Source organism: Carcharodon carcharias, chromosome 15 (genome assembly GCF_017639515.1).
Source record: "Carcharodon carcharias isolate sCarCar2 chromosome 15, sCarCar2.pri, whole genome shotgun sequence".
NCBI classification, from domain to species: Eukaryota; Metazoa; Chordata; class Chondrichthyes; order Lamniformes; family Lamnidae; genus Carcharodon; species Carcharodon carcharias.
The window spans coordinates 96,435,544-96,458,461 of NC_054481.1; the positions used below are offsets into that span (position 1 = coordinate 96,435,544).

A 22,918-nucleotide genomic window follows, 5' to 3' on the forward strand; every position below is an offset into this window, starting at 1 on the left:
GGGAGAATGGGGTTGAGAAACTTATCAGCCATGATTGAATGGCGGAGCACACTCGATGGACCGATTGGCCTAATTTCTGCTCCTATGTCTTATGGGTAGAGGGCCAGTGATAGGTGGAGATAGCTAAAAGATGTCATAGACAAAAGGACAAAGAGGTGTTGAAGGTGGTGATATTATCTAAGGAATGTGCTAATAGGTGACATTAAGGGTAGAAAGCAGGACGAGCAAGGTACAGATAGCCCTAGTGGGGGTGGGGTGGGGGGAAGGGATCGAAATAGGCTAAAAGCTAGAGATAAAACAATAGATGGAAAACATTTAAAAATAATGGAAATAGCTGGGAAAAGAAAACTCTATATAAATTATTGGAAAAAAGGGTTATCGGAAAGGGGGTGGGGATGGAGGAGAGAGTTCATGATCTAAAATTGTTGAACTCAATATACAGTCCAGAAGGCTGTAAAATGCCTAGTCAGAAGGTGAGGTGCTGTTCCTCCAGATTGTGTTGAGCTTCACTGGAACATTGCAGCAGGCCAAGGAAGGACATGTGGGCATGAGAGCAGGGTGGTGTGTTGAAATGGCAAGCAACAGGGAGGTGTGGGTCATGCTTGCGGACAGACTGAAGGTGTTCCGCAAAGCGGTCACCCAGTCTGCTTTTGGACTCTCCAATATAGAGGAAACCGCATTGGGAGCAGCGAATGCAGTAGACTAAATTGAGGGAAGTTCAAGTGAAATGCTGCTTCACCTGAAAGGAGTGTTTGGGCCCTTGGATGGAGGGGAAGTAAAGGGGCAGGTGTTGCACCTTCTATGGTTGCATGGGAAGGGGTTGAGGTGTAGGGGGTGATGGAGGAGTGGACCAGGGAACGATCCCTGCAGAATGCCGCCTATTTTGATCCCTTCCCCCCACCCCATCCCCACTAGGGCTATCTGTACCTTGCTCGTCCTGCTTTCTACCCTTAATGTCACCTATTAGCACATTCCTTAGATAATATCACCACCTTCAACACCTCTTTGTCCTTTTGTCTATGACATCTTTTGGCAATCTCCACCTATCACTGGCCCTCTATCCACCTCTACTTGTCCCACCCCTCCTTAAACCAGCTTATATTTCACCTTTTTTCCATTTTTACTTAGCTCTGTTGAAGTCATACGGACTCGAAATGTTAACTGTGTTCCTCTCCGCAGATGCTGTCAGACCTGCTGAGTTGTTCCAGGTATTTTTATTTTTGTTTTGGATTTCCAGCATCCGCAGTTTTTTGCTTTTATCTTATTGATTTAAGTGTGCCCATCTAACTCTAACCTTGAGGATCCCTGATTTCCATTGGTCCACCATTGGCAGCTGTGCCTTCAGCTGTCTAGGTCCTAAACTCTGGATACCCCTCCTCTAAACCTCTTTGCCTCTCTTCCTTTAAGTTGCTCCTTAAAATCTACCTCTTTGACCTAGGCCTATTAGGCTTGATGTCTAATTTTGCTTTATTAACCTGCCATGAAGCACATTGTGACGTTATGCTATGTTAAAGTTGCTATATAAATACAAGTTGTTGTTGAAACAGGAAAGTTACCTGGCAGGACTGTAAGACATATTATTTAGTATCTGAAACTTTGGGATTGTTGAGTGCATTTCCTGTGGTGTGTTTTTGTTAGCTTTTACTGAATTTTCGGGGTTATTGCCAATAGAAATAGCTCATTTTTGAAGCTATTGATATCATTGTACCAGCGAAGCCATCTGAGATGAGTACAGTTAACTTGGTGTTTGTTCATGCCATTTGGGTTGATCACAGAAGAAAATTAGGATAACTGATCTTTTGCAGAACTAAGTAAGCAGCTATGCCAAATGGGTTTTAAAGCAGATGACAAAATAACTTATGTTTAATACCTAATAGGTGAAATCTACCCTGTACTTGGGGTACTGTGAATGTAGATGTTCCGTGTCTTTAAATTTAAGTAAAATGGCAGCCCTATTTGATTACCTTTGATCATGGTCACAGTTTAAAAATGACAGAAAATATATCCTGTGTTACTGCAATTTTTCAGAGGCCTTCAAGCTAGGAGCTGGGGACTCAAAGGCCCAATAAAATCCTATGTACAAGTTACATAGCGGACACTGATCCAGGTTACTATTACATTGAACATACAGCAGAGAAACAGACCATTTGGTACAACCAGTCAATTCAGCATTTATGCTGTACTCAAGCTCCTCCCGTCAGTCCTCATCTAACTCTATCAGCATAGCCTGCCATTCCTTTCTCCCTCATATGCAGCTGTACTATTTGCCTCAACTACTCCCTGTTACAGCGAGCTCCACATTCTTGCCACTCTCTCGGTAAAGGTGTTTCTTCTGAATTCTTTATTTGATTTCTTGGTGATTATCTTAGATTAATGTCCACTAGTTTTGTTCCAGGAAACAGTGTTTGTGTCTACTCTATCAAAACCTCTCACATGAAAGTAATTTGGAAGGTCACCCCTCAGCCTTCTCTTTTCAAGGTGAAAAAAACACAGCTGGTTACCTCAGGAGCAACAGCTGGCCCACAGGATGACAGCCAAAGCAAGCCGGGGCCCCCAAGGCCTCAGCTCTCCAGAGGACCCATGCCGAAGTAATCAGAGGCAACAGGGCCAACCATTGCACAGCCTGTCTCCACCCCTGCTGCGGATGTTATGGCAGCACCTAAAAGTCTAAGGTGTTCAAAAGTTAAGAAATTCTTATCACAGTTGATTGCACAAGTGAATACATTTCGTCACTTTATAATCTGAAAATATATTCACTTTTACTGAATAATGTGTAATGATGTTTTTCAACTTCATTGACAGGCTTTGTGTGTCCTCCCACTGCAACCCCACACCCCCCTCCCCTGCTGCCTCAGTAACAGTTCAATTGTACGCAAACGGCCTACGAGTGATTTTGGAGGGAGAGGTGTGTGTGTGTGGCAGGGCATTTCAGAGCCTGGTGCGAGCACTCTCTCATGCACGTGGATCCTTCCTGTGTCACACTCATCTCAATGTCTTAACCATTTTCAATGCTGCCTGGCTCGGGTTCTCATTCAGTCCTCCATCTGAGCTGATCTGTATCTCTGCCCACCCACTGGTCACATTCCCATGCAGTACCTGTTCTCGTCCACTACGACTCTCGTTTCACTTTCAGTTTAGCAAGCATGGTGCGTCTAATATTTTTCTTCAGGTCCCCCGTCCTTTTCCTTCCCCCAGTCGTCCATTTCCTTTCCCCCATCACTATTGACCTCCCTGGCATTACGTTCTACTTCCCACTGTCGCTTACCAGCCACAACCCTTTTCTTTCGGGGATGTCCAGGTAAAAGGGCATGTTCCCTTCCTTCCTGAAAATCTCACCTCCATTAACCTCCTCCTTCCCACCCCCAGGGTCTGTGTCTGGCTTTGAGTCCCCACCAACTACTTTCGCCATCCCTTCTACTGATAGTCACAACCTCACCCTCCCACCCTACTTTGCCCTGTCATTCTCATCATTCCATCCTACGATGCCTATCCTCAGTTTGCTCCCCAGGAGGCAATCATGGACTCAACAGAGCCCTCCTTTGCATGCTGGACGTTCCAGCCCCCACCTTGGAATTCCTTCCTCTTGGCACTCCTTCCTCCCATCTCGGACTCCCCACCTCCTTCGTCTATCCCCTTTCCTGATTCCTTCCTCCACCCTTACTTCTTCTGCCACCCTTACTCCTTCCCCTCTCTGAAGCCTTACCCCATTCTGACTCCTCCATCCCTACCCCGTACTCCTTCCCTTACACCTTCCTTCCCCTTTACAGCTACCTCCCCAGTCGCCATCTTCTCCCCCCTTTACCCCTCCTCCCTCTGCCCCCAACCTCACCCCGGGTACCTATGTTCCTCCTTCCAACCTCACCCCCGACACCTTCGTTCTCCCCCTCCCGACCTCACCCCATGCAACACCTTCATTACCCCCCTCCCGGCACCTTTGCTCTCCCCCTCCCGACCTCACCCCCCGGCACCTTTGTTCCTCCCTTACAACCTCAACCCCCCCCCCCCCCACGACACCTTTATTTCCCCCCTCTCAACCTCAATCCACCCTGACACCTTCGTTACCCACTTCCCAAACTCAACCCCGCCCCCCCCCGACACCCTCATTCCGGCCCAACCTCACCTCCCTGACACCTTCCTCTCCCAGTCGGACCTACGCCTTCCTCTTCCACCCACCTGGTGCATCTATCTTTCCCAAACAGAGCTGGGCCTTTCTCTCCACCCCCTCAATAATCATCCGTTGTGAACAGACCCTTAACGGTAACTTATCAACTTCCGTGAGCTGGTTCGCAGCAGAGCCATGTCCATGAGGATCCACCCAGCATGCCATGGACATTCCTCCAAGGTCCCGTTAGTGTCAGGCTCCAGCATCTTCTGCTCCTTGGATGTCTGCAAGGTGAGCAAGGCCCTGATGGTAAGTCCCAACTTCTGCATGTCACACTTGTCAAGACATGTGCTGCATCAGTGCATTTCCTGCCTACATGCTTGGATGATCCAGTGAGCTAAGCTTACAATGATATGCAGATGTATTACAGTGAGGTTCCCAATGTCCGACTGCGAGATACGTAGCCCGCCATTGACGGGAAGAATGGACGATTGCAAACTGGTTTCATGATGTTGTGAAACTGATTTTTGGCCTTCTCGCCATATTGTCTGCTCATACCGCCAAACGCCAGCGGGCATGGAAAATTCCACCCATTGTAACAATGACTGCACTTCAAAAGTACTTCATTGGCTACAAAGTGGTTTGGGACATCTGGTGGTTGTGAAAGGTGATATAAAAATGCGATTCTTTTTTAAACCTGAGCAATGATGAGCTAAATGAAAAGTGAAAGGGCAACATGCACCTGTGGAATCTGCAGTATCCTATTATTATTCTGTTTTTGGTTGTGCCTATGCTCCAGTATAAAATGGCGCCTATTTATGTTTTTGTATCCTGATTTTCATCAATTATTAAACTGGGGGTGATCTGGTGACACCCTTGCCCATAAAGACATTGCAGATTACAGGAAGTTTTGTTCTTAAAATGGACAAGGTATGATACTGTCAATAACACTAGGATCACATCTGCTGATGATCTCAAGCACAGACCTGCAGGGGTTTGTGAGGTTAGTGCCAAGGGGTTAGTGTTGGTCTGGTACATTTCCATGCTACTACATGCACCTGGCTGCCACCTTACTGTAAACAGATTCATTAATGGCAGAAGTTGGCGGGGGGGTGGGTGGGAGGTGCAGTTGGGAAGAGTCCCAATCTCCTTCCCAGACTAACATTATTTCATTCCCAGTCCCTCTGTCCATGTAAGGGGGGTGGTCAGTAGGAAGTTCTAATTTTTTTTTTTACATCTTTGGTGCTACAGGATGTCTGGGTGCTCTTTGTGCAGCTTATTTCCATTCTGGAGGCTGGATGGTCTCAACTCACAGCACAGCAGCCTCCAGTTTTACACCAGGTCCCTTATAGACCAAGAAAACCTGAACTTTGAGAGCAGGGAGTCTGTGCTCTGGGCTTCTGAATTGGAAGGCTTTATTAGGTCAATTTTTCTTTTACCCAGATTGTGTGAGAAAAAGGAACTTGCTACCACATGGAGTAGTTGAGGTGAATAGAGATGCATTCATTCAAAGGGATAGTAGATAAACACGAGAGAAAAAAGGATAAAAGGTGAGGCTGATAGGGTAAGATGCAGCGTGGTGTAGGAAGGCTCGTATAGGGCATAAACAGTGCCATACATCAGTTGGGCCAAATGTGTTTTTTTTGTAAAAACTGTATTTGGTATCAAATATGTAATTCTAGATCAACACCTTTATTGGTATTTTATGATAACAGCTCACTAGCTCAATGACTAGCCAGAAATCATATGCATTCTACTGTAGTTACAAGATCTATTCTTTCAGTGTGCTCAGCTACATGTGATTGGTTTAGTAGTGGAAACATTCTTGTTCTTTACACCAGTGATTTTCAGTCTGTCAGCACTTGGCGACCAGCTCAGCCCTCAGATCATGCTAGTCAGCCCAAATTGGCCAGAAAAGCACCAACTTCTGGTAAATCTTCCACATGTGCAGCCTCCAGGTTAGTGTGCCATATCTGTATGTTTCGGATGCTAGGTCTGTCTTTCAGTATGAAGGCTACAGCCCACCAATTTACACTGTTTGGGATACATAGTTTAAGTGCCACATTCAACAAGGCTTGGAAGCTATAATGAATATGGCTTGTTTAACAGTAATCCAAGTTCAAGCATGAGATGTTATCTTGCAGGTTCCAAAATTCCTTCACCAAAAGGGACACCTATGGACAAAACAAAATATCATTAACATTTTGCACAGCAAATGTATCAATCCTTCTGGGTTGCAAGCTTTTCAGCCAACTGGTAGTGCTTTGTTTGCAGCAATCAACCACATTGTCCTTTTACCTGTGAAATTCATGTTCAAATCTAGCCCTAACTGCGGAAGTTGCAAATCTGTTGGTTGTAAAGTACCTATATGAGAAGACAGTATATTCATAACCACATTCCTAAGGAAGTGTTCCACAGCACAAAGCTGCTCCCAATTAGCCAGGCTCACTCAGGCATACCATAAGAACGGTTGATGTGGGAAACAGAATTGTCACACACTAATGCACTAAGGCAGGACTGTCCAAGCCTATCATCATGGGCCACTCAATGAATAGATCGAGCTTTCATGGGTCATACAAAAAGCTCAAATCAATTTTCCTATTCATTGGTATTTTATCTCAAGTTGAGGATACCAATGCATCTTGACATCATGTCCTGATTTACAATTAATTCGCCAATGATGTAATGGCATTAAAAACAGCCCTTCCAAATCATGAAAGTGGAAACAGGACAAACCAGCAAAAAAAGAAATGGGAACACAAATAGAACTTTCCCTGTGGCCCTGAGACATTCTATTTGACATCCAATTTCAACGACTGGTGTTGAAAAGGAAGATGTCAACCTCACCTCAAAAATTGTTCAGCTTGGATGAACAACTGCTAGTTCTCTTATTTAAAGAGACAGCGTGTAGAATCATAGAAGGATACGGCACAGGAGGAGGCCATTCGAGTCATCATGCCTGTGCCAGCTCTTTGGTAGAATTATCCAATTAGTCCCACTCTCCTGCTTTGTAAATATTTTCCCTTCAAGTACTGATCCAATTTCTTTCTGAAAGTTATTACTGAATCTGCTTTCACTTTCAACTTGCTACATAAACTTTTTTTTGAAGTTTTTTTTTCTCAAATTGCTCTGGTTCATTTGCCTATTTCTATTTCCTCTGGTTACCAACCATTCTGCCACTAGAAACAGTTTCTCCTTACTTACTCTGTCAAATCTTTTCTTAACCTTCTCCATGCCAAGGAAAACAACACCAACTTCTCTAGTTTTTCCACATTACCGAAGTCCCTCATCCCTGGTATCATTCTTGTAAATCTCTTCTCTAACCTCTATAAAGTCATGACACCCTTCCTAAAATGTGGTGCCCAGAATTGTACACAGTACTCCAGTTGAGGACGAACCATTGTTTTTTAAAGGTTCATCCTAACTTCCTTGTTTTTGTATTCTATTTTACTATCAATAAAACCATGGATCCCTTATATCTTTTTAACAGCTTTCTCAACTTGCCACCTTCAACGATTTGGGCACCTGCAAGCCCAGGTAGCTCTGTTCTTGTACCAATTGCCTCTCCTCACGCTTCCTGTTAAAAAGTATCACTTCACACTTCCGTTAATTTTAATTTGCTACATGCCTGTCTGCCCATTTCACCAGCCTATGTCCTCCTGAAGGCCGTTACTATCCTCCTAATTGTTTACTACATTTCAGAGTTTTGTGCAATCTGCAAATTTTGAAATGATACCCTGTATACTCAAGTCCAGGTCATTAATATACATCAAAAAGAGCAGTGGTGAACACTGGTGAACACCACAGTATGCGTCACACTAATCTGAAAAATAACTCGTCACTATTACTCTTTCCTTTCTGTAGATGGCGCAATGTAGGAAAATCTACAAAACAAACTGGAACTGAAGAATGCTAAAGAAACAATTAACAACTCACTGTACCTCAGTAAAAATGAAACACCGGGTAGCATCAAACTTCTGTTTTAAAATAAAAATCTGACTATCCCTCCTTTTTGAAGGCACTAACTATTTGTTGCACATTCCATGTGTGCTGAAATCTTCAGGTTCAATGCCAGTCAGAGTACACAGCCAGGCTATCTAAACAAGAAGTGCAGCAGCGCTCAGCCTGAAACTATCCCTAGTCCACATCTAGCAAGATCACCTCCATAGTCACAATATCAAGGCCATTTGAGACTCTAAAGTTAATTTGGCAGAGATTGGGAAAAGAACCCAGAGAACTTCTGGCCTGGCTGTCGTACTACACTGAGTGACGTAAATCTACTAGGCCCATCAGGAAGCTAATAGCTATGAAAACGTGCAGATACTTTTTAGAAGACACGGTGCTTTACTTAAGTATTTGTAAGCAACTGCCAATTGCTCTGTTGCAAAGCCATTTTAATGATCTGTAAAATCCTCTATATTTTCCTCAGAGAAACCTGACAATAGAGGAATATGATTTTTCTTCATATTATTAGAAGTCGCTCTGACACTTACCATCCAATATAGCACTGGCAGAGGTTCTCGTGGGATGTCGCCTGTTTAATTAGCAGCTCCACCTGAGTGGGGACATCTAAAGTCTCATCATGTGCAAAATCTCGACCTGAAATATACATCAACCACATTTATCATCTAAAATTTCTTTTGGGTTTTACATTAACCTCATAACAAGCTCATAGTATAAATGAAAGAACTTCTTAAATCTGATGTCAAACTTTGTATTTTAAAGAAATACTTCTGTAAGCAGAATCCATAATGAGAAATTCCAATACTTTATATGTTTGAATAAAAGGAATGACGATCCTGTTGTATTTACTTGAAAAAGCAGATAACATTTCTTAAAAAAGAGCAGATAAGATGCTGCAATCGATGAGCTGTTCAGAGCAAATTGCAATTTAAAAACATGGAGATTTAAATTTTGGAAATTAAACGAAAAGCCTGGTGAAAATGGAGGAATATCCAATATTTAATAAAAAAAAATTAATGATATATATAAAAAAATGTTACTTCTATGTTCACTTCCAATATCAATGTTTTACATTATAAATGTCAATGTCTACATTTTTAATTAAACTGCCTCTTTAAACTTACCACCCTGTAATTACACCCTTCTACCAATGCAGCCGTATCATTAGCAGAAGGATGTCATTACAAGGGGAACAAATTTATATGGACAGCTTCCAATACATATGTGGACATAGGAATTTATAATAGAAAAATAAAAAAGACAGAATTTATGATTTTAAAATGGGAATTGCAATGCCTCTGCATGACCTGGTCCTATTTTCATCAGCTGGGTAACCCTGCTTATTTTTAAATTATTCATTCATGAGATGTGGGTGTCAGAAGCAAGACTAGCATTTTCGTGTTCATCCCCAATTGCCATTGAGGTGGTGGCAGTGACAACTGTGTGGCTTGCTGGACCATTTCAGAGCCAGTTAAGAGTTAACCAAATTGCCCTCGGTCTGGAGTCACATACAGGCCAAACTGGATAAGGACAGCAGATCTTCTTCCCTAAATCCTTAAAGAACATTAATGAACTAGTTGGATTTTTATGGCAATCTGGTAGTTACATGATCACCATTAATGATACTAGATTTTTACTCCAGATTTATTTGATTAGCTGAATTTAAATTCTCCAACTGCTGTGGTGAGATTTGAATTCATGTTTCCAGATTATTAGACCTTGGTTACTAGTCCAGTAACATAACTACTATCCTACCTTTTCTGTACATCTTACAACTGTACTTGGTATTTTCTCCACATGCAATGCCATAGCAAATTGACTAATACATTAAAATCTTGCACAGGGTATCTCTATCTCTCTTCAGGTACCATGTCCTAACAGGGCACTGGCAACCATCCACTTCCATGTGTTAGGCCATGGTTACGCTCAGCACGGCACTGCAGTGGTCTGCTGTTGCCTCCTGCAGCAAAGTGTATAAATTTCCCACAAAGTTACATTGACTTTTGTCTCTTTTGATAACACTCCTGTTCTTAGAAAACAGCTTACCCCCTAACTCACCATGAACAATGCTATGAGAGTTCAGCCAGTTATAATATATCTGTATTTGTGTGTGTTTATAAAGACCAATGAATCTTGAAGAATACACAAGGTGTTTTACTCAGAAATGGAAGATAAAACTACTTTGGCTGCATCGCATGAAAGCCAATTTCATCTCTGATACATGCAGTTCCCTTGTATTGGTCGTATGATCAATTGTATTTTCAACAAATCACTGTTGACCTGTAATTACCAATTTTCTGAAGTAAATGCAAGGTAACTTGTGACTGAACAGTTTAACAATCAATTGATTCTGTTCCATAACAAACATTGAAAAAACACCTCCTTTGTGACAGTTAGCCTGCAAGCGTAATGGAAATAACCATACTGATTTTATTGAAAATGTGCTGTGTAAAATGAAATGAAACTGCACTGTTTACTTTTCCTTGTTAATCTTTATACTCCGTGTATTATTTTATCAACCAGATGCCAGCTTGACTCAGTGTTAGCACATTTGCATTTCAGTCAAAAGGTCAATCCATGTCCCATTCTGGAACTTGAGAACATGATCTAGGCTGATATGCCTGTGTAGTACTAAGAGTGCCGTAATGTTGGAATGGCCATCATTAAACTGAGGGCTCGATTACCTCGTTCAGGTGGATTTACAAAATCTCATGACACTATGTCTTGCCAAAGGTTATTCCTCAACTAACAGCATTAAACACTCATCAAGTGGTTACTCATTCCTGTTTGCATGGCCTTTGTCATGACACAGCAAGAGTGAATACACTTCAAAAGTAATTACCTGGCTAGGAAGTGGCCTAAGTGATTGCAAAATGCTATATAAATACAAGTTTTTCTTTTTTGCCTGAATATCTCTGTTGAGGACAGATGGTTAATAGGTTTGCATTGTACTTGGAATAAACTGTCAAAAAGAGAATTTAAATTTAAAAGAAAATCAAGAAATCACATACCAGTTGGAAAATGTAATGAAATGCTAGCACCCAGTCTTACCTGTGAGTTTGTCTCTGACCCTATTAATGATCTGAATTGCCTTTTTGTTCAGGGCTTCAGGCTGCACCAAACCATCCCCAACTGAAAAAGAGAATAATTAAATATAGGAGAACATGGACAGTTGCCACGGCTCATATATGCTGAAATGGCACTATTCTGTTGCTATGTTTTATTGACCCCACATTATTACTGAACTGTACACACTGTCAGAAAACACAAAGTAAAGATGTTTCTTTTAAAACCCAAGTCTCTGAACCATTGTCTTTTTTTTTGGAAACTGATTGGCTATTTGTTCAACAGGTCTTCAAATACCCTTAAAGGTGATGACTGGATTTTTAAAAAGTCCTTAATGTACAAGCTGGGACATTTCAAACATGAACAGTGAAATTAGTGAGCAAGTGAGGCCATCCCGTCCTTGTAATTTCTCATTTATTTGATCATGCAAGTTTCAAAAATCAATGTATTTTTGCCTCGTTAACAGTAAAATTACTAAACATAACAAAATACTAAATTTAAAGGTATAACATAAAGTTGTACTTCAAAATTTTATGATATTAAGATAACTTACTGAAGGAGTGGATGGATTCAGGCACGGTAGTACCTGGTTTCTTATGGGTAGGTTCTCCAAGTTCTACTCCATCTAGCAATTCTGAAACATAAATTGAACAACAATTTCAGAAAAGCTGCCCTCTGCTCAGTACTGGCGGAGAAAGTTGAAATATTAACATTAAATGCTGCAAATACATCAAGAGAGAGACACCATCAATTTAAGTGAGGGGTTTCTACAGCACTCAGGGAGGTCATGATTAGACTTGGCTACGATGGCCCTCATGTAAATAAACTCATTGTTTAAGCTCATGCATAAATAATAACTGATGTATGGGAGTGGGGGATCCTTGGTACCCTTGGAGGTAAACCAACAAGTCAACATCTTCAGAAGAGGAGGAGATATGAGAACATGGAAGAAAATTGGAAGGAGTCTGTCTCTTTCCTCCTCCCCCATGCACCCAACCGCAACATACATCCCAAAAGTATAGGAGGACTGAAGTACACTGATGCCGACAAATAAAGTATCTGTGAATGATTGGAACTGGTATACTGAAAACGGGGTTACTCACCGGCTGTTTGACTGGTTGAGTAGGAATCTGTCCTTGTCCTGGATCGTTTGTTACCTTTTATGTTTGCTGAAGAAGGGAAAACATACATTAGAGCTGTTTATGTGCACGGTTTTTAATGAATAGCCTTTTTTTTATTCATTCATAGGATATGGGCGTTACTGGCTAGGTCAACATTTGTTGTCCATCCCTAAACTGCCTGGTGGTGAGCTGTGTTATGATGCGGCAGATGACATGTGCCAGGCAGATTGAAGCCATGAGGGAAATTTGATTCCGCTATCACAATGGTTTTGCAATTTGTATTTATTTCAAGACGTGTGCCCTGAATTCTGTAGTAATAAGTCCACCAAGACTTGAGAGATTTTTTTTATATAAAACTAAATTAAACATTTATTAACAAAAACGATTTTAAACACATACATAAGGCCAACAAATTACTACTATAAAAACTCCCAAACCCCTAATTAATCTGGCTTCCAGTTAAGGCAACAGTAAAAACAGGTAGATTTAAACAGATCCAGATAAGTCACACAATACCCTCGACTATAGAATTCAAAATGCTTTTCCCAGCTTTGGTTTCTGTAGACAGCAGCTTAAGGCACAAATACTGGAGGCTTTTCACGCTTCTGGTAGATCTTGCAATGCCTTCCCTGACATATAGCCTCTTCTCCTTTATACATGTTTCTCCCTTTTAATATAAATTCCATTGTTCCCATATCTCTTTGGAACTTTACTTTTCTCATAATATAAATCTATTCATGGTGCTAACATTGTCAGTCACCTTTGGGAAAAATATACACACTGCTTGGCCTAGCTTCTCTGGCTAGGTGTAACATCTTACCATCTCTTTGATATTCAAACTACAAATGCAAATTCTCCTCACCTCACATTCTAAAACTTCAGCTATGTTTACATATTTAGCATTTCAAATCTAGCTTCTTTTGATGAGTCAAAGCCTCCAGACCAGCTGCCTCCACTTCAATTAAATCCCACACGTGCACGCATACGCATACACACACACGAGAGAAACTATCCAAACCCCACTATTAATCCACTTTTACAATAAATCACAACAACGTTATGAGGATTATTATACTTTCGTAACAGTTGCCTTCTTGAACTGCTGCAGTCCATGTAGTGCAGGTACATCTATAGTGCTGTTACGGAGGGAGTTCTAGGATTTTGACCCAGCGACAGTGAAGGAACGGCGATATATTTCCAAGTCAGGATGGTAAGTGGGACTTCCAGGAGGTGGTGCTCCCATGTATCTGCTGCCTTTGTCCTTCTAGATGGTAGTGTTTGTGGAAGGTGCTGTCTAAGGAGCCTTGGCAAGTTCCTGCAGTGCATCTTGTAGATGGTACACATTGCTGCCACTGTGCGTAGTGGCGGAGGGAGTGAATGTTTGTGGATGGGGTGCCAAGTGGGATGCTTTGTCCTGAATGGTGTCAAGCTTCGAGTGTTGTTGGAGCTGCACTCATCCAGGCAAGTGGAGATTATTCCGTCACACTCCTGACTTGTACCTTTTAGATGGTGGACAGGCTTTGGGGAGTCAGGAGGCGAGTTACTCGCTGCAGGATTCCTAGCCTCTGACCTGCTCTTGTAGCCACAATATCTATATTGCTAGTCCAGTTGAGTTTCTGGTCAATGGTAACCTCCAGGATGTTGTTAGTGGGGGATTCAATGATGGTAATGCCATTGAATGTAAAGGGTCGATGTTTAGATTCTCCCTTGTTGGAGATGATCATTGCCTGGCACTTGTGTGGCATGAATGTTACTTGCCACTTGTCAGCCCAAGCCTAGATATTGTCCAGATCTTGCTGCATTTGGACATAGATTGCTTCAGTATCTGAGGGAAGTTATCAGCAAACATCCCCATTTCTGACCTTATGATGGAAGGAAGGTCATTGATGAAGCAGCTGAAGATGGTTGGGCCTACGACACTAACCTGAGGAACCCCTGCAGTGATGATCTGGAACTGAGATAATTGATTTCCAACAACCATAACCATCTTCCTTTGAGCTAGGTCTGTCTCAGCCAGCAGAAAATTTTCTCCCTGATTCTCATTGACTCCAGTTTTGCAAGGGCACACTCGGCCAAATGCTGTTTTGATGTCAAGGGCAGTCACTCTCATCTCACCTCTGGAGTTCATTTCTTTTGTCTGCTTTTGAACCAAGGGTGTAATGAGGTCAGGAGCTGAGACCCCCTGGCGGAACCCAAACTGAGCATCAGTGAGCAGGTTATTACTAAGCAAGTGCTGCTTGATAGCATTGTTGATGATCCCTTCCATCACTTCACTGAGGATTGAGAGTAGACTGATGGGATGGTAGTTGGCCGTGTTTTATTTGTCCTCTTTTTTGTGGGCAGGACATACCTGGACAATTTTCCACATAGCTGGGTAGATGCCAGTGTTCTAGCTATGCTGGAACAGCTTGGCTTTGGGCGCAGCAAGTTTTGGAGCACGTCTTCAGTACTATTGCCGGAATATTGTCAGGCCCCATAGCCTTTGCAGTATCCAGTGCCTTCAGCTGTTTCTTGATATCACGCAGAGTGAATTGAATTGGCTGAAGACTGGCATCCATGATGCTGGGGACCATCGGAGGAGGCCGAGATGGATCATCCACTTGGCACTTCTGGCCGAAGATGGTTGCAAATGCTTCAGCCTTATCTTTTGCACTGATGTGCTGGGCTCCCCCATCATTTAGGATGGGGATATTTCTGGAACCACCACCTCCTCCAGTGGGTTGTTTAATTGTCCACTACCATTCGTGACTAAATATGGCAGGACTGCAGAGGTTAGATCTGATCTGTCGGTTGTGGAATGGCTTAGCTCTATCTATTGCTTGCTGCTTATGCTGTTTGGCACACAAGTAGTCCTGTGTTGTAGCTTTACCAGGTTGACACATGATTTTTAGGTGTGCCTGGTGCTGCTCCTGGCATGCCCTCCTGCACGTTTCATTGAACCAGGGTTGATTCTCTGGCTTGGTGGCAATGGTAGAGTGGGGTATATGCCAGGCCATGAAGTTACAGATTGTGGTTGAGGACAATTCTGCTGCTGCTGATGGCCCACAATGCCTCATGGATGCTCAATATTGAGTTGCTAGATTTGTTCGAAATCTATCCCATTTGACATGGTGGTAGTGCCACACAACACTAAAAATAATTACTAATCCAACAATAACAACAACTTCTATTTATATAGTCTGTTTAACCTAATAAATTATCTGACAGCATTTCAGAGAATGTTATAAAACAAAATTTGACACTGACCCACACGAGCTGGAATTTACCGGCCCCGCTGCAAGTGGGACCCGTCGTGGGCGAGGCGGAGCACCAGCTAGAAGCCCATTGACTTGCAGCGGGATCCGAAGATCCCGACGGCGGGTGGGTCCGGAAAATCCATTCCATGGTGATATTAGAGCAGATGGCTAAAAGTTTAGTGAAAGTGGTAGGTTTTAGGAGTGACTGAAAGGAGGAAATCAAGGTAGAAAGGCATAGGGGTTTAGGGAGAGAATTCCACAGCTTAGGGCCTAAGTGGGTGAAACAGGGCTGCCAATGGTGGAGCAATTTAAATCGAGGATACTCAAGTAGTGAAAATTATCTAAGTATAGATATCTCGGAGGGCTGTGGGACTGGAGGAGATAACAGAGGTAGGGAGGGAGGTGAGCCATAGAATGATTTGAAAGCAAAGATGAAAATTTTAAACCCAAGGTGTTCCTTGACTATGAGCCAATGTAGTCAGTGAGCACAGGGATGATAGGTGAATGGGACTTGATGAGAGTTGGGACATGAGCAGCAGAACTTTGGTTAATCTCAATTTTACGGAGACTGTCATACAGGAGGTGGGCCAGGAGTAGCATTGTCAAGTCTAGAGGTAACAAAGCTATAGATGATGCCTTCTGCAGCAGATGAGCTGAGGCAATCCATGCGTACAGTATTTTTAAGTTCTCAAATTGTTCTTCTAGTTCCAATTGTTTAGAAAACTGACTTTTTTAAAAGTGCTACTAGAGGTACTTCTGGATACATGTGTTTGGAGATTAGCGGTTACTATTTTTACCATTTACAACAATTATTCATCTTTATTTCCACTCTGCATTGACAGAAAGATGCTATAAACAGGTTCAGGGTCCCTGGGTTAAGTAAGGGAAAACCAGTTATGATCCCCAATCTGAATCACTGTTCCACGACCACAGGCTGTGGATGGATGTTGGATGAGGACAGGGTGGTTGTCATTTTCCTTCTAGACACTGTTTAGGTCTAGATATGTAAAATACCATTTAAGTGAGGTGAAAGGTTACTGTGGTACCATACCTCAGGAAGGAGTCCCAGCCATCAGAAGAAGGGAGGACCAAATTAGCAAAAATATGACTTTACATTTGTAGTAATTTATTATGTTTGCATACATTACCTGTCTACACATTTTTGTCACAGATTTACATCAACTTGCATGAAAAACTTCCGCCCATATTTAGAATGGAAACTATCTAAATAAACTTGTTAATGCTGCAATTCAGTCTTCGCACCATAGCATTAATTTTCTACTTGAGTTCCTTTGCACTGCAGAGAAATTCCTACTTCTAAGCTAATTCTATGTTTCCCCAGTTGCTGTTAAGTTTTTCTACTATTTAATGATAAATTATATTAAGTCAAAGTTTTAAATAAAAATAAAATGGGCACTGTATTAGACTTGTGCACCTTGATCCAATTATCCTCCAGCCCTGAACCCTGCTTCATTTAAAGGCTATACTTGGTTTTAATTCTTCACATGTGTAATCACCACAGAAGATCAGCGAGTCTTAAATGTTCATTTAAGTGTTTGAATGTGATGTAATTGTCAAGTTTAACACCTTCCTGTTGAATAATTGCTGCTGCCGGAATAATGCATATAGACTTGGATAATAGAGGAATATACTTCTTGACTGGTTCTATTTCCAAATGGAGCAAAATGCATGTGAACTAAATCACGCTGAGTGCTGCCTTTAATACACATGCATCAATCTGTTTAAATAAATAAATGGGAACACCACCTGTTGGAAGTTATACCCAGTGGATTCTAAATGCCAACCTAAAAAGCCATTTTCTTCCATTAGTGCTTGTTACCTTTAAAACAGCAAGGTGGCAACGCCATTATATTGCACTAAACAGATCATATAAATGTAAGTGGTTGGTGCCTTATTATTAGGTTAAGCATGGAGATTTCTATGCTGAGGAAACAACACAACATTGATGTTACCTCAAATGTTCCAATGACCTCATGAATCTTTTACCCTGGATTTCAGAAAAGTCTCTAAAGCTCTAACTTTTCTAAAATCTTCCTCAATACTCACTGTCCATGAGCCTCCAGTTTAATAAGGGATCATAAACAAAGGCCTCAAGCACAGCCATGACGCTGTCCCTGTGTTCCCGAAGCACTTCCATCACCGTGTGACATGTGATTCGATAGTTCCCATCCAAACCTGTTACCTGTGAAAGCAACAAGGGACATAAATGCAGTTAGTAGTAATGGAATATCAATGGAACATATGGTATGGGCTTGTGCATTAAGATATTGAGTGTTGACTGTCCAATGCCCGATAAGAAGGTTGTGGGTTCAATTCCCACCCTAGAAAGTTGAGCACATAATCAAGGTCAACGTTCCAGTGCAGTACTGATGGAGTGTTGCACTAGTAGATGTGCCATCTTTCAGATGAGATGTTAAACTGAAGCCCCATCTGCCCTCTCAGATGGACAAGAACAATCCAATGAGATTACTTTGAGATCAGGCGAGTTACCCCAGTGTCCTGGGCCAATATTTTTTCCTTCGAACAACATCACTGAAGAAATGTATTAGATCATTTGCTCTTTATCATGCTGCTGTTTGTGGGACTTTGCTGTGCACAAATTGGTTGCCACATTTCCTACATTACAACAGTGACTACACTTCAAAAGTAATTAAGTGGTTGTAAAGCACTTTTGGTTGTCTTAAGGATGTGAAAGATGCTATATAAATGGAAGTTCTTTCATGTTTAATTATACAGCAGTTGTATTGAAGACCCTTTGCTGGTGGCTTCCCTGTATAAAGAAAACCCTTGATAAAAATTTCCTGCTTCTGATAGGAGAGCAAACTTTACTATTTAAGCTAGGCTACTGTAATATTAATATATTTTCAGAATAAAATGTCTTGATCAGTTGCAACTGTTGGGTTTATTTTGCTTTCCCTCATTTGCCAAGTTTTTATTTATCTGCTTTAAAATGGAAAATTTCTAATTTTATTTGGCTTAACATATTTGGTAAATAACCTTTCAATTATCTGCCCAATCACATTGAATAGAATTATTCTTTGGAGCAATTACAATGCAGTTCAACAAATATAGAGATACAGCTGTCATGACACTGTTTACCCAGACTTCAGCTGAGTATTTCTTTAAATGTTATGACTTCTGAGATAAGTGGATTATATTATGCTCCTGGGAATAAAATGGCAGAGAATATTGACATGATCCAGGAACACCATTTAAAACACATTGTTCTATAGATCCCTATGGCCTTCATAAGTCTCAGATTCAATTGAAAGGAACATACTTCTTGCTCTGCATTCACTCCTACCTCTGTCTGAGCTCCACTCCAGGCTTTTAATTATATTTCTTCCTTTTGTAAATCAATTGACTTTCCCCAACATGTAGCCCCATTAGCCACACCCATCCTGAACCAAAACCTTAGTTCTGGGCTCCAACCACACCAACTTCCCCCTAACCAGTGCCGGTAGACATTGCCACATCTCTTCCACAACCTGCAAAATATATCACCATCAATGTGCTAGCTTTTCAATATATGTTAATGCTATTCATTGTTGATTTCCAAAACATTAGGAAGATTAATAATTCATAAAAATGGGCATTTACTTGGCACCTTTCACATCCTTGGAACATTCCAAAACACTTTATAGTCAATTAGTTACTTTTGAAGTCTAGTCACGATTGTCATGTGAAAATTTGGCAGCCAATTTGAACCCAGCAGCGGAATATTGAGCAATTAATACGCTTTTCTTTTCTTTTGGTAATGTTGGCTGAGGAATAAATGTTAGCCAGGACATTGGGAGAATTGCCCGCTTTTTTTTTGATCTTTTACATCCACCCGATGGGGCAGTTTAACATAATCTGAAAGATGCCACCTCTAACATGCAGCACTCCTTTAATAATGAAGGAAAATAAAATTCTGATGTACCCACATTCTACAAAATACAAACAACTCACAAATGAACAATTTTAAAAAGTGTATTAAAAACATAGCCTTCTCTTTCAGATTTTTCTGACCCTAAAATAACCTCGCCTCCATTAATAGCTTTACCATTAGATAGCTTTCCCACAGGAAATTCAAGGGCAGGGGCCGTAAACAACAGGTTGGGTTATCAATTATCCATCCCATCTGTGTTCCAAATTATCAGAGTGCAATAGCATAGAACATCAGCTAGTGAACATAATATGTAAACATCTTTTATATGATAGATCGTTTTAATACTTAAAAGCTGGCAGTAAGTTAGGGCTATTACCTCCATGGCATTGGTTAACATCCTGGTCAGTCTGAATGGGATCTTCTCTGGGAATTTCTCCCTGGTCATAGCAACCTGTGAAAAAATTAAACCGTAAAGACAGACAGCACTGGAATACTGCAGTTTACATCTCTTGCGTAGTCTGACAGGTTTCCCACTGTTCTTTATTTTTGAGCTTTTTTCCCCTGTACTAAGGGTGCACTGACCTATTTCCAAATCTCCTTCCATACTGCTGGAAGATAGGCAAGAACAGCCTCCTCAATTAGTGTGCCTCAATGATCACTTTCTCACCTCATGGCTCAGACTGGTATTCACATCCATGGCAGTGTAGCTGCGATTTGCTGTACCACAAGGGTGCTTTGACAGCATATAGTCCTATTTCCCCCATTTCCTCTTGTCACCTTAGTAGAAATCCTGAATGAGACCATTATCTATATCCCTAAACAGACTAAACTCCACTGGTACTGAAGAAGAGTCATACGGACTCGAAACATTAACTCTGTCTTTCTCTCCACAGACTGTCAGACCTGCTGAGTTTTTCCAGCATTTTTTGTTTTTGTTCCACTGGTACTAGCCTGTGCAATACGTGGTAATTTTAGAGCGGCAACCTGGAAGAAGAAACAGCCTTCATTCGCCCATTAGGGATCCTTATTAACTGAATGTGCACAGTATTGGGAAAATAAAATACGCAATTTATATTTGGCAAGCTAGGTGTTTCCTCATAATGGGAGCACAATGGTTTGTTTCCAAAGTCACATAGTAGTGTACTGGCTGTTTGCTCAGAGATTCTACCTTACCTCAAAACAGTCACCAAAGTCGATGTGTAAGATTTTTCCACTAAGCCTGTCAAGCATCAGGTTTGATGGATGTCTGGAAAACCAAACAAATGCAAAAATGCTGTCAGATTTCAAGCGAAATATGGCAGTGGATTCAGCCAGTTTTGAAGGAGCTTTCATCATAAGATCCTATAATGAATATGGATGATTAAACAAAAGTAGGTGATAGATGTATACAGTCTATGAATAAATAGCACATTCAACGTCACTGATTGTTTGCTAACTATTACCCAATTTCTCCAAAAGGCCTTAACTCTGTTGCGGTACAGTTCAATGGGTGTCAGAGGCTCTTTGGCACCTCCCCAAACAATGTGTCTGCGAAGAGCACACACAAGACAGATGCAAGCAGAGAATTTCCAATGATTACTATAGGTAATGCAATGTAAAGTATGAAGAAAATGTTTATAGTGTTGCTACAAATAGGAGCTAAAATCTTCTCCCATATATATTCTGAAGGCAGCTGTCGAGATCATTGGATTGTATGGTAGTTACAAAAGCACCAGTTTGGCGAATCTCCTTACCGATCCCCTAGTCCCAGGATGTAACCCACCATTGACATCACAGCCAACGAGCGTGTGTAATTTGTTCTTCGGTCAAACCACACCTGTAAAGTGCCAGAATGTAGATCAGTATTGTTAACCTCCTCAAAAACACACACACACATTTAACTGGTTGACACTGGAAGAGTCTCTTGAAGCACAATAAATATTCAAAGACCTTTCACTTTGCTTTTAAAACAACATTAATTGATTTTTGATATCACAGTGAAATCTCTGAGTCAAACTCAGATGACATGAAATTCTGCTTGTGTCGTAGTTATCAACCATTCTCGTCGGCAGAATAGCAAATGCCACAGACCTATGCCCGCGATTAGCTGAAGTCCCGCAGAGGTCAATCCAGTTTGGCAGAACTTTTGTTTGGTACTAGCAAAAAAAAATGCTGAAATCCTTTGCAAGAGGTGCTTCTGCAGCGCAAGCAAGCCACCCTCTTCCACCAGGGGTCACGTGGCTGCATGATCAGAGTGGAATGGTTAGACCCAAGCGCACTCAAATATGAAATGCTGGACAAGCCATCATTTCACATTGAGATTTCCCTGTGAAACTGCTGGTAAAGTGTGCAAGTATGGTGAAACCTGTGAGAAAGTTAAAAGTGTTGTCGATTGGAGGGAAGAAGTGGAAAACCATGGCTTGAGGTGGAAAGTGGACATCACGAAATTGTTGGAGATTCTGCCATCAAGTTTGTCCACTATCTGAAAACCAAGGAGAACATCTTAGAACAGTTCAACAAACAAGCATTCTCTCCTGCAATGAAGTGGATGAGAACGGCTGCATATTCTAATGCTGAAGAAGCTCTACTAAGGAGGTTCAAAGCAGCCCTAGCAGAGAACATGCCCATCCTGCATTTGTAGACATATTGAGTTACATAGAGATGCATTTTTATGGCAAAGTAGGCCTCCATAGCTATCATGAAATTTTGCTTAACCCGAATTTCAAGGCAGTTTCCCTGGGATTTGACCCATTGAGAGTTTACTGTACATTAGAAATAAACTATAATCCTGCATTTAAACAGGGAGAAGAAATATTCAGTTGTCTGGGTGGCTGAAACTGTTTTTTACTGGCCTGGGCAATAAAAAACCAACAGCCATGAAACAGAACGATGATCTGGAGTTAAAACCTGAACAAAGTGGGTCACAGACTGCATTTAAAAGTCAGCACCCTGTTGATAATGTAACATCTGATTCTAAAGGAGGAGGAAAGGACATACTAAAGCTACACAAGGAGTTGTGTCAGAGGATTTCATCTTGATTTACAGTATACACCTAATGGAATTTGTAATTCTGAATTACACAGGGATTGTCAGAAAGTACGTGTGTTTCTTGACCAAGTGACCCAGGCTGAATCAATTGTGCCATCTTTTTAGCATGGACACCAGAAAAATATCTGCGATGCATAATAAGGGGCCTTGGTGTGCATATCTACAGATTCCTGAGGGTAGCAGGGCAGATAGATAAGGTGGTTATGGTGGCATATGGGATACTTGTCTTTATTGCAGAAGCATAGAATACAAGAGCAGGATAGTTATGCTGGAACTGTATAAAACGCTGGTTAGGCCACAACTGGAGTACTGCATGCAGTTCTGGTCACTATGGTATAGGAAGGATGTGGTTGCACTGGAGAGAGTGCAGAGGAGATTTACCAGGATACTGCCTGGGCTGGAGGATCTGAGCTATGAGGAAAGATTGGATAGGCTAGGGTTAATTTCCTTGGAGCAGCGAAGGTTGAGAGGAGACCGGATAGAGGTGTATAGGATTATGAGGGGCGTAGAT

General features: G+C 41.6%; 1 protein-coding gene across 4 annotated transcripts in view; it reads right to left on the reverse strand.

The window, feature by feature from the left end:
* Nucleotides 1-5,775: 5,775 nt before the first annotated feature.
* mtor (mechanistic target of rapamycin kinase) overlaps nucleotides 5,776-22,918 on the reverse strand; it is a 367,630-nt gene continuing 350,487 nt past the window's right edge. For all 4 annotated transcript variants that reach the window (XM_041205820.1, XM_041205819.1, XM_041205818.1 and 1 more), the window contains 9 exons: nucleotides 21,114-21,196; nucleotides 20,554-20,626; nucleotides 19,757-19,831; nucleotides 17,556-17,691; nucleotides 12,235-12,300; nucleotides 11,685-11,765; nucleotides 11,117-11,197; nucleotides 8,596-8,701; nucleotides 5,776-6,276 (listed from right to left, as the gene is read on the reverse strand). In XM_041205820.1, coding sequence (XP_041061754.1) covers nucleotides 6,261-6,276; nucleotides 8,596-8,701; nucleotides 11,117-11,197; nucleotides 11,685-11,765; nucleotides 12,235-12,300; nucleotides 17,556-17,691; nucleotides 19,757-19,831; nucleotides 20,554-20,626; nucleotides 21,114-21,196 — 717 coding nt within the window. In that variant the 3' untranslated portion in view covers nucleotides 5,776-6,260. The remainder of the gene's footprint in view (nucleotides 6,277-8,595; nucleotides 8,702-11,116; nucleotides 11,198-11,684; nucleotides 11,766-12,234; nucleotides 12,301-17,555; nucleotides 17,692-19,756; nucleotides 19,832-20,553; nucleotides 20,627-21,113; nucleotides 21,197-22,918) is intronic.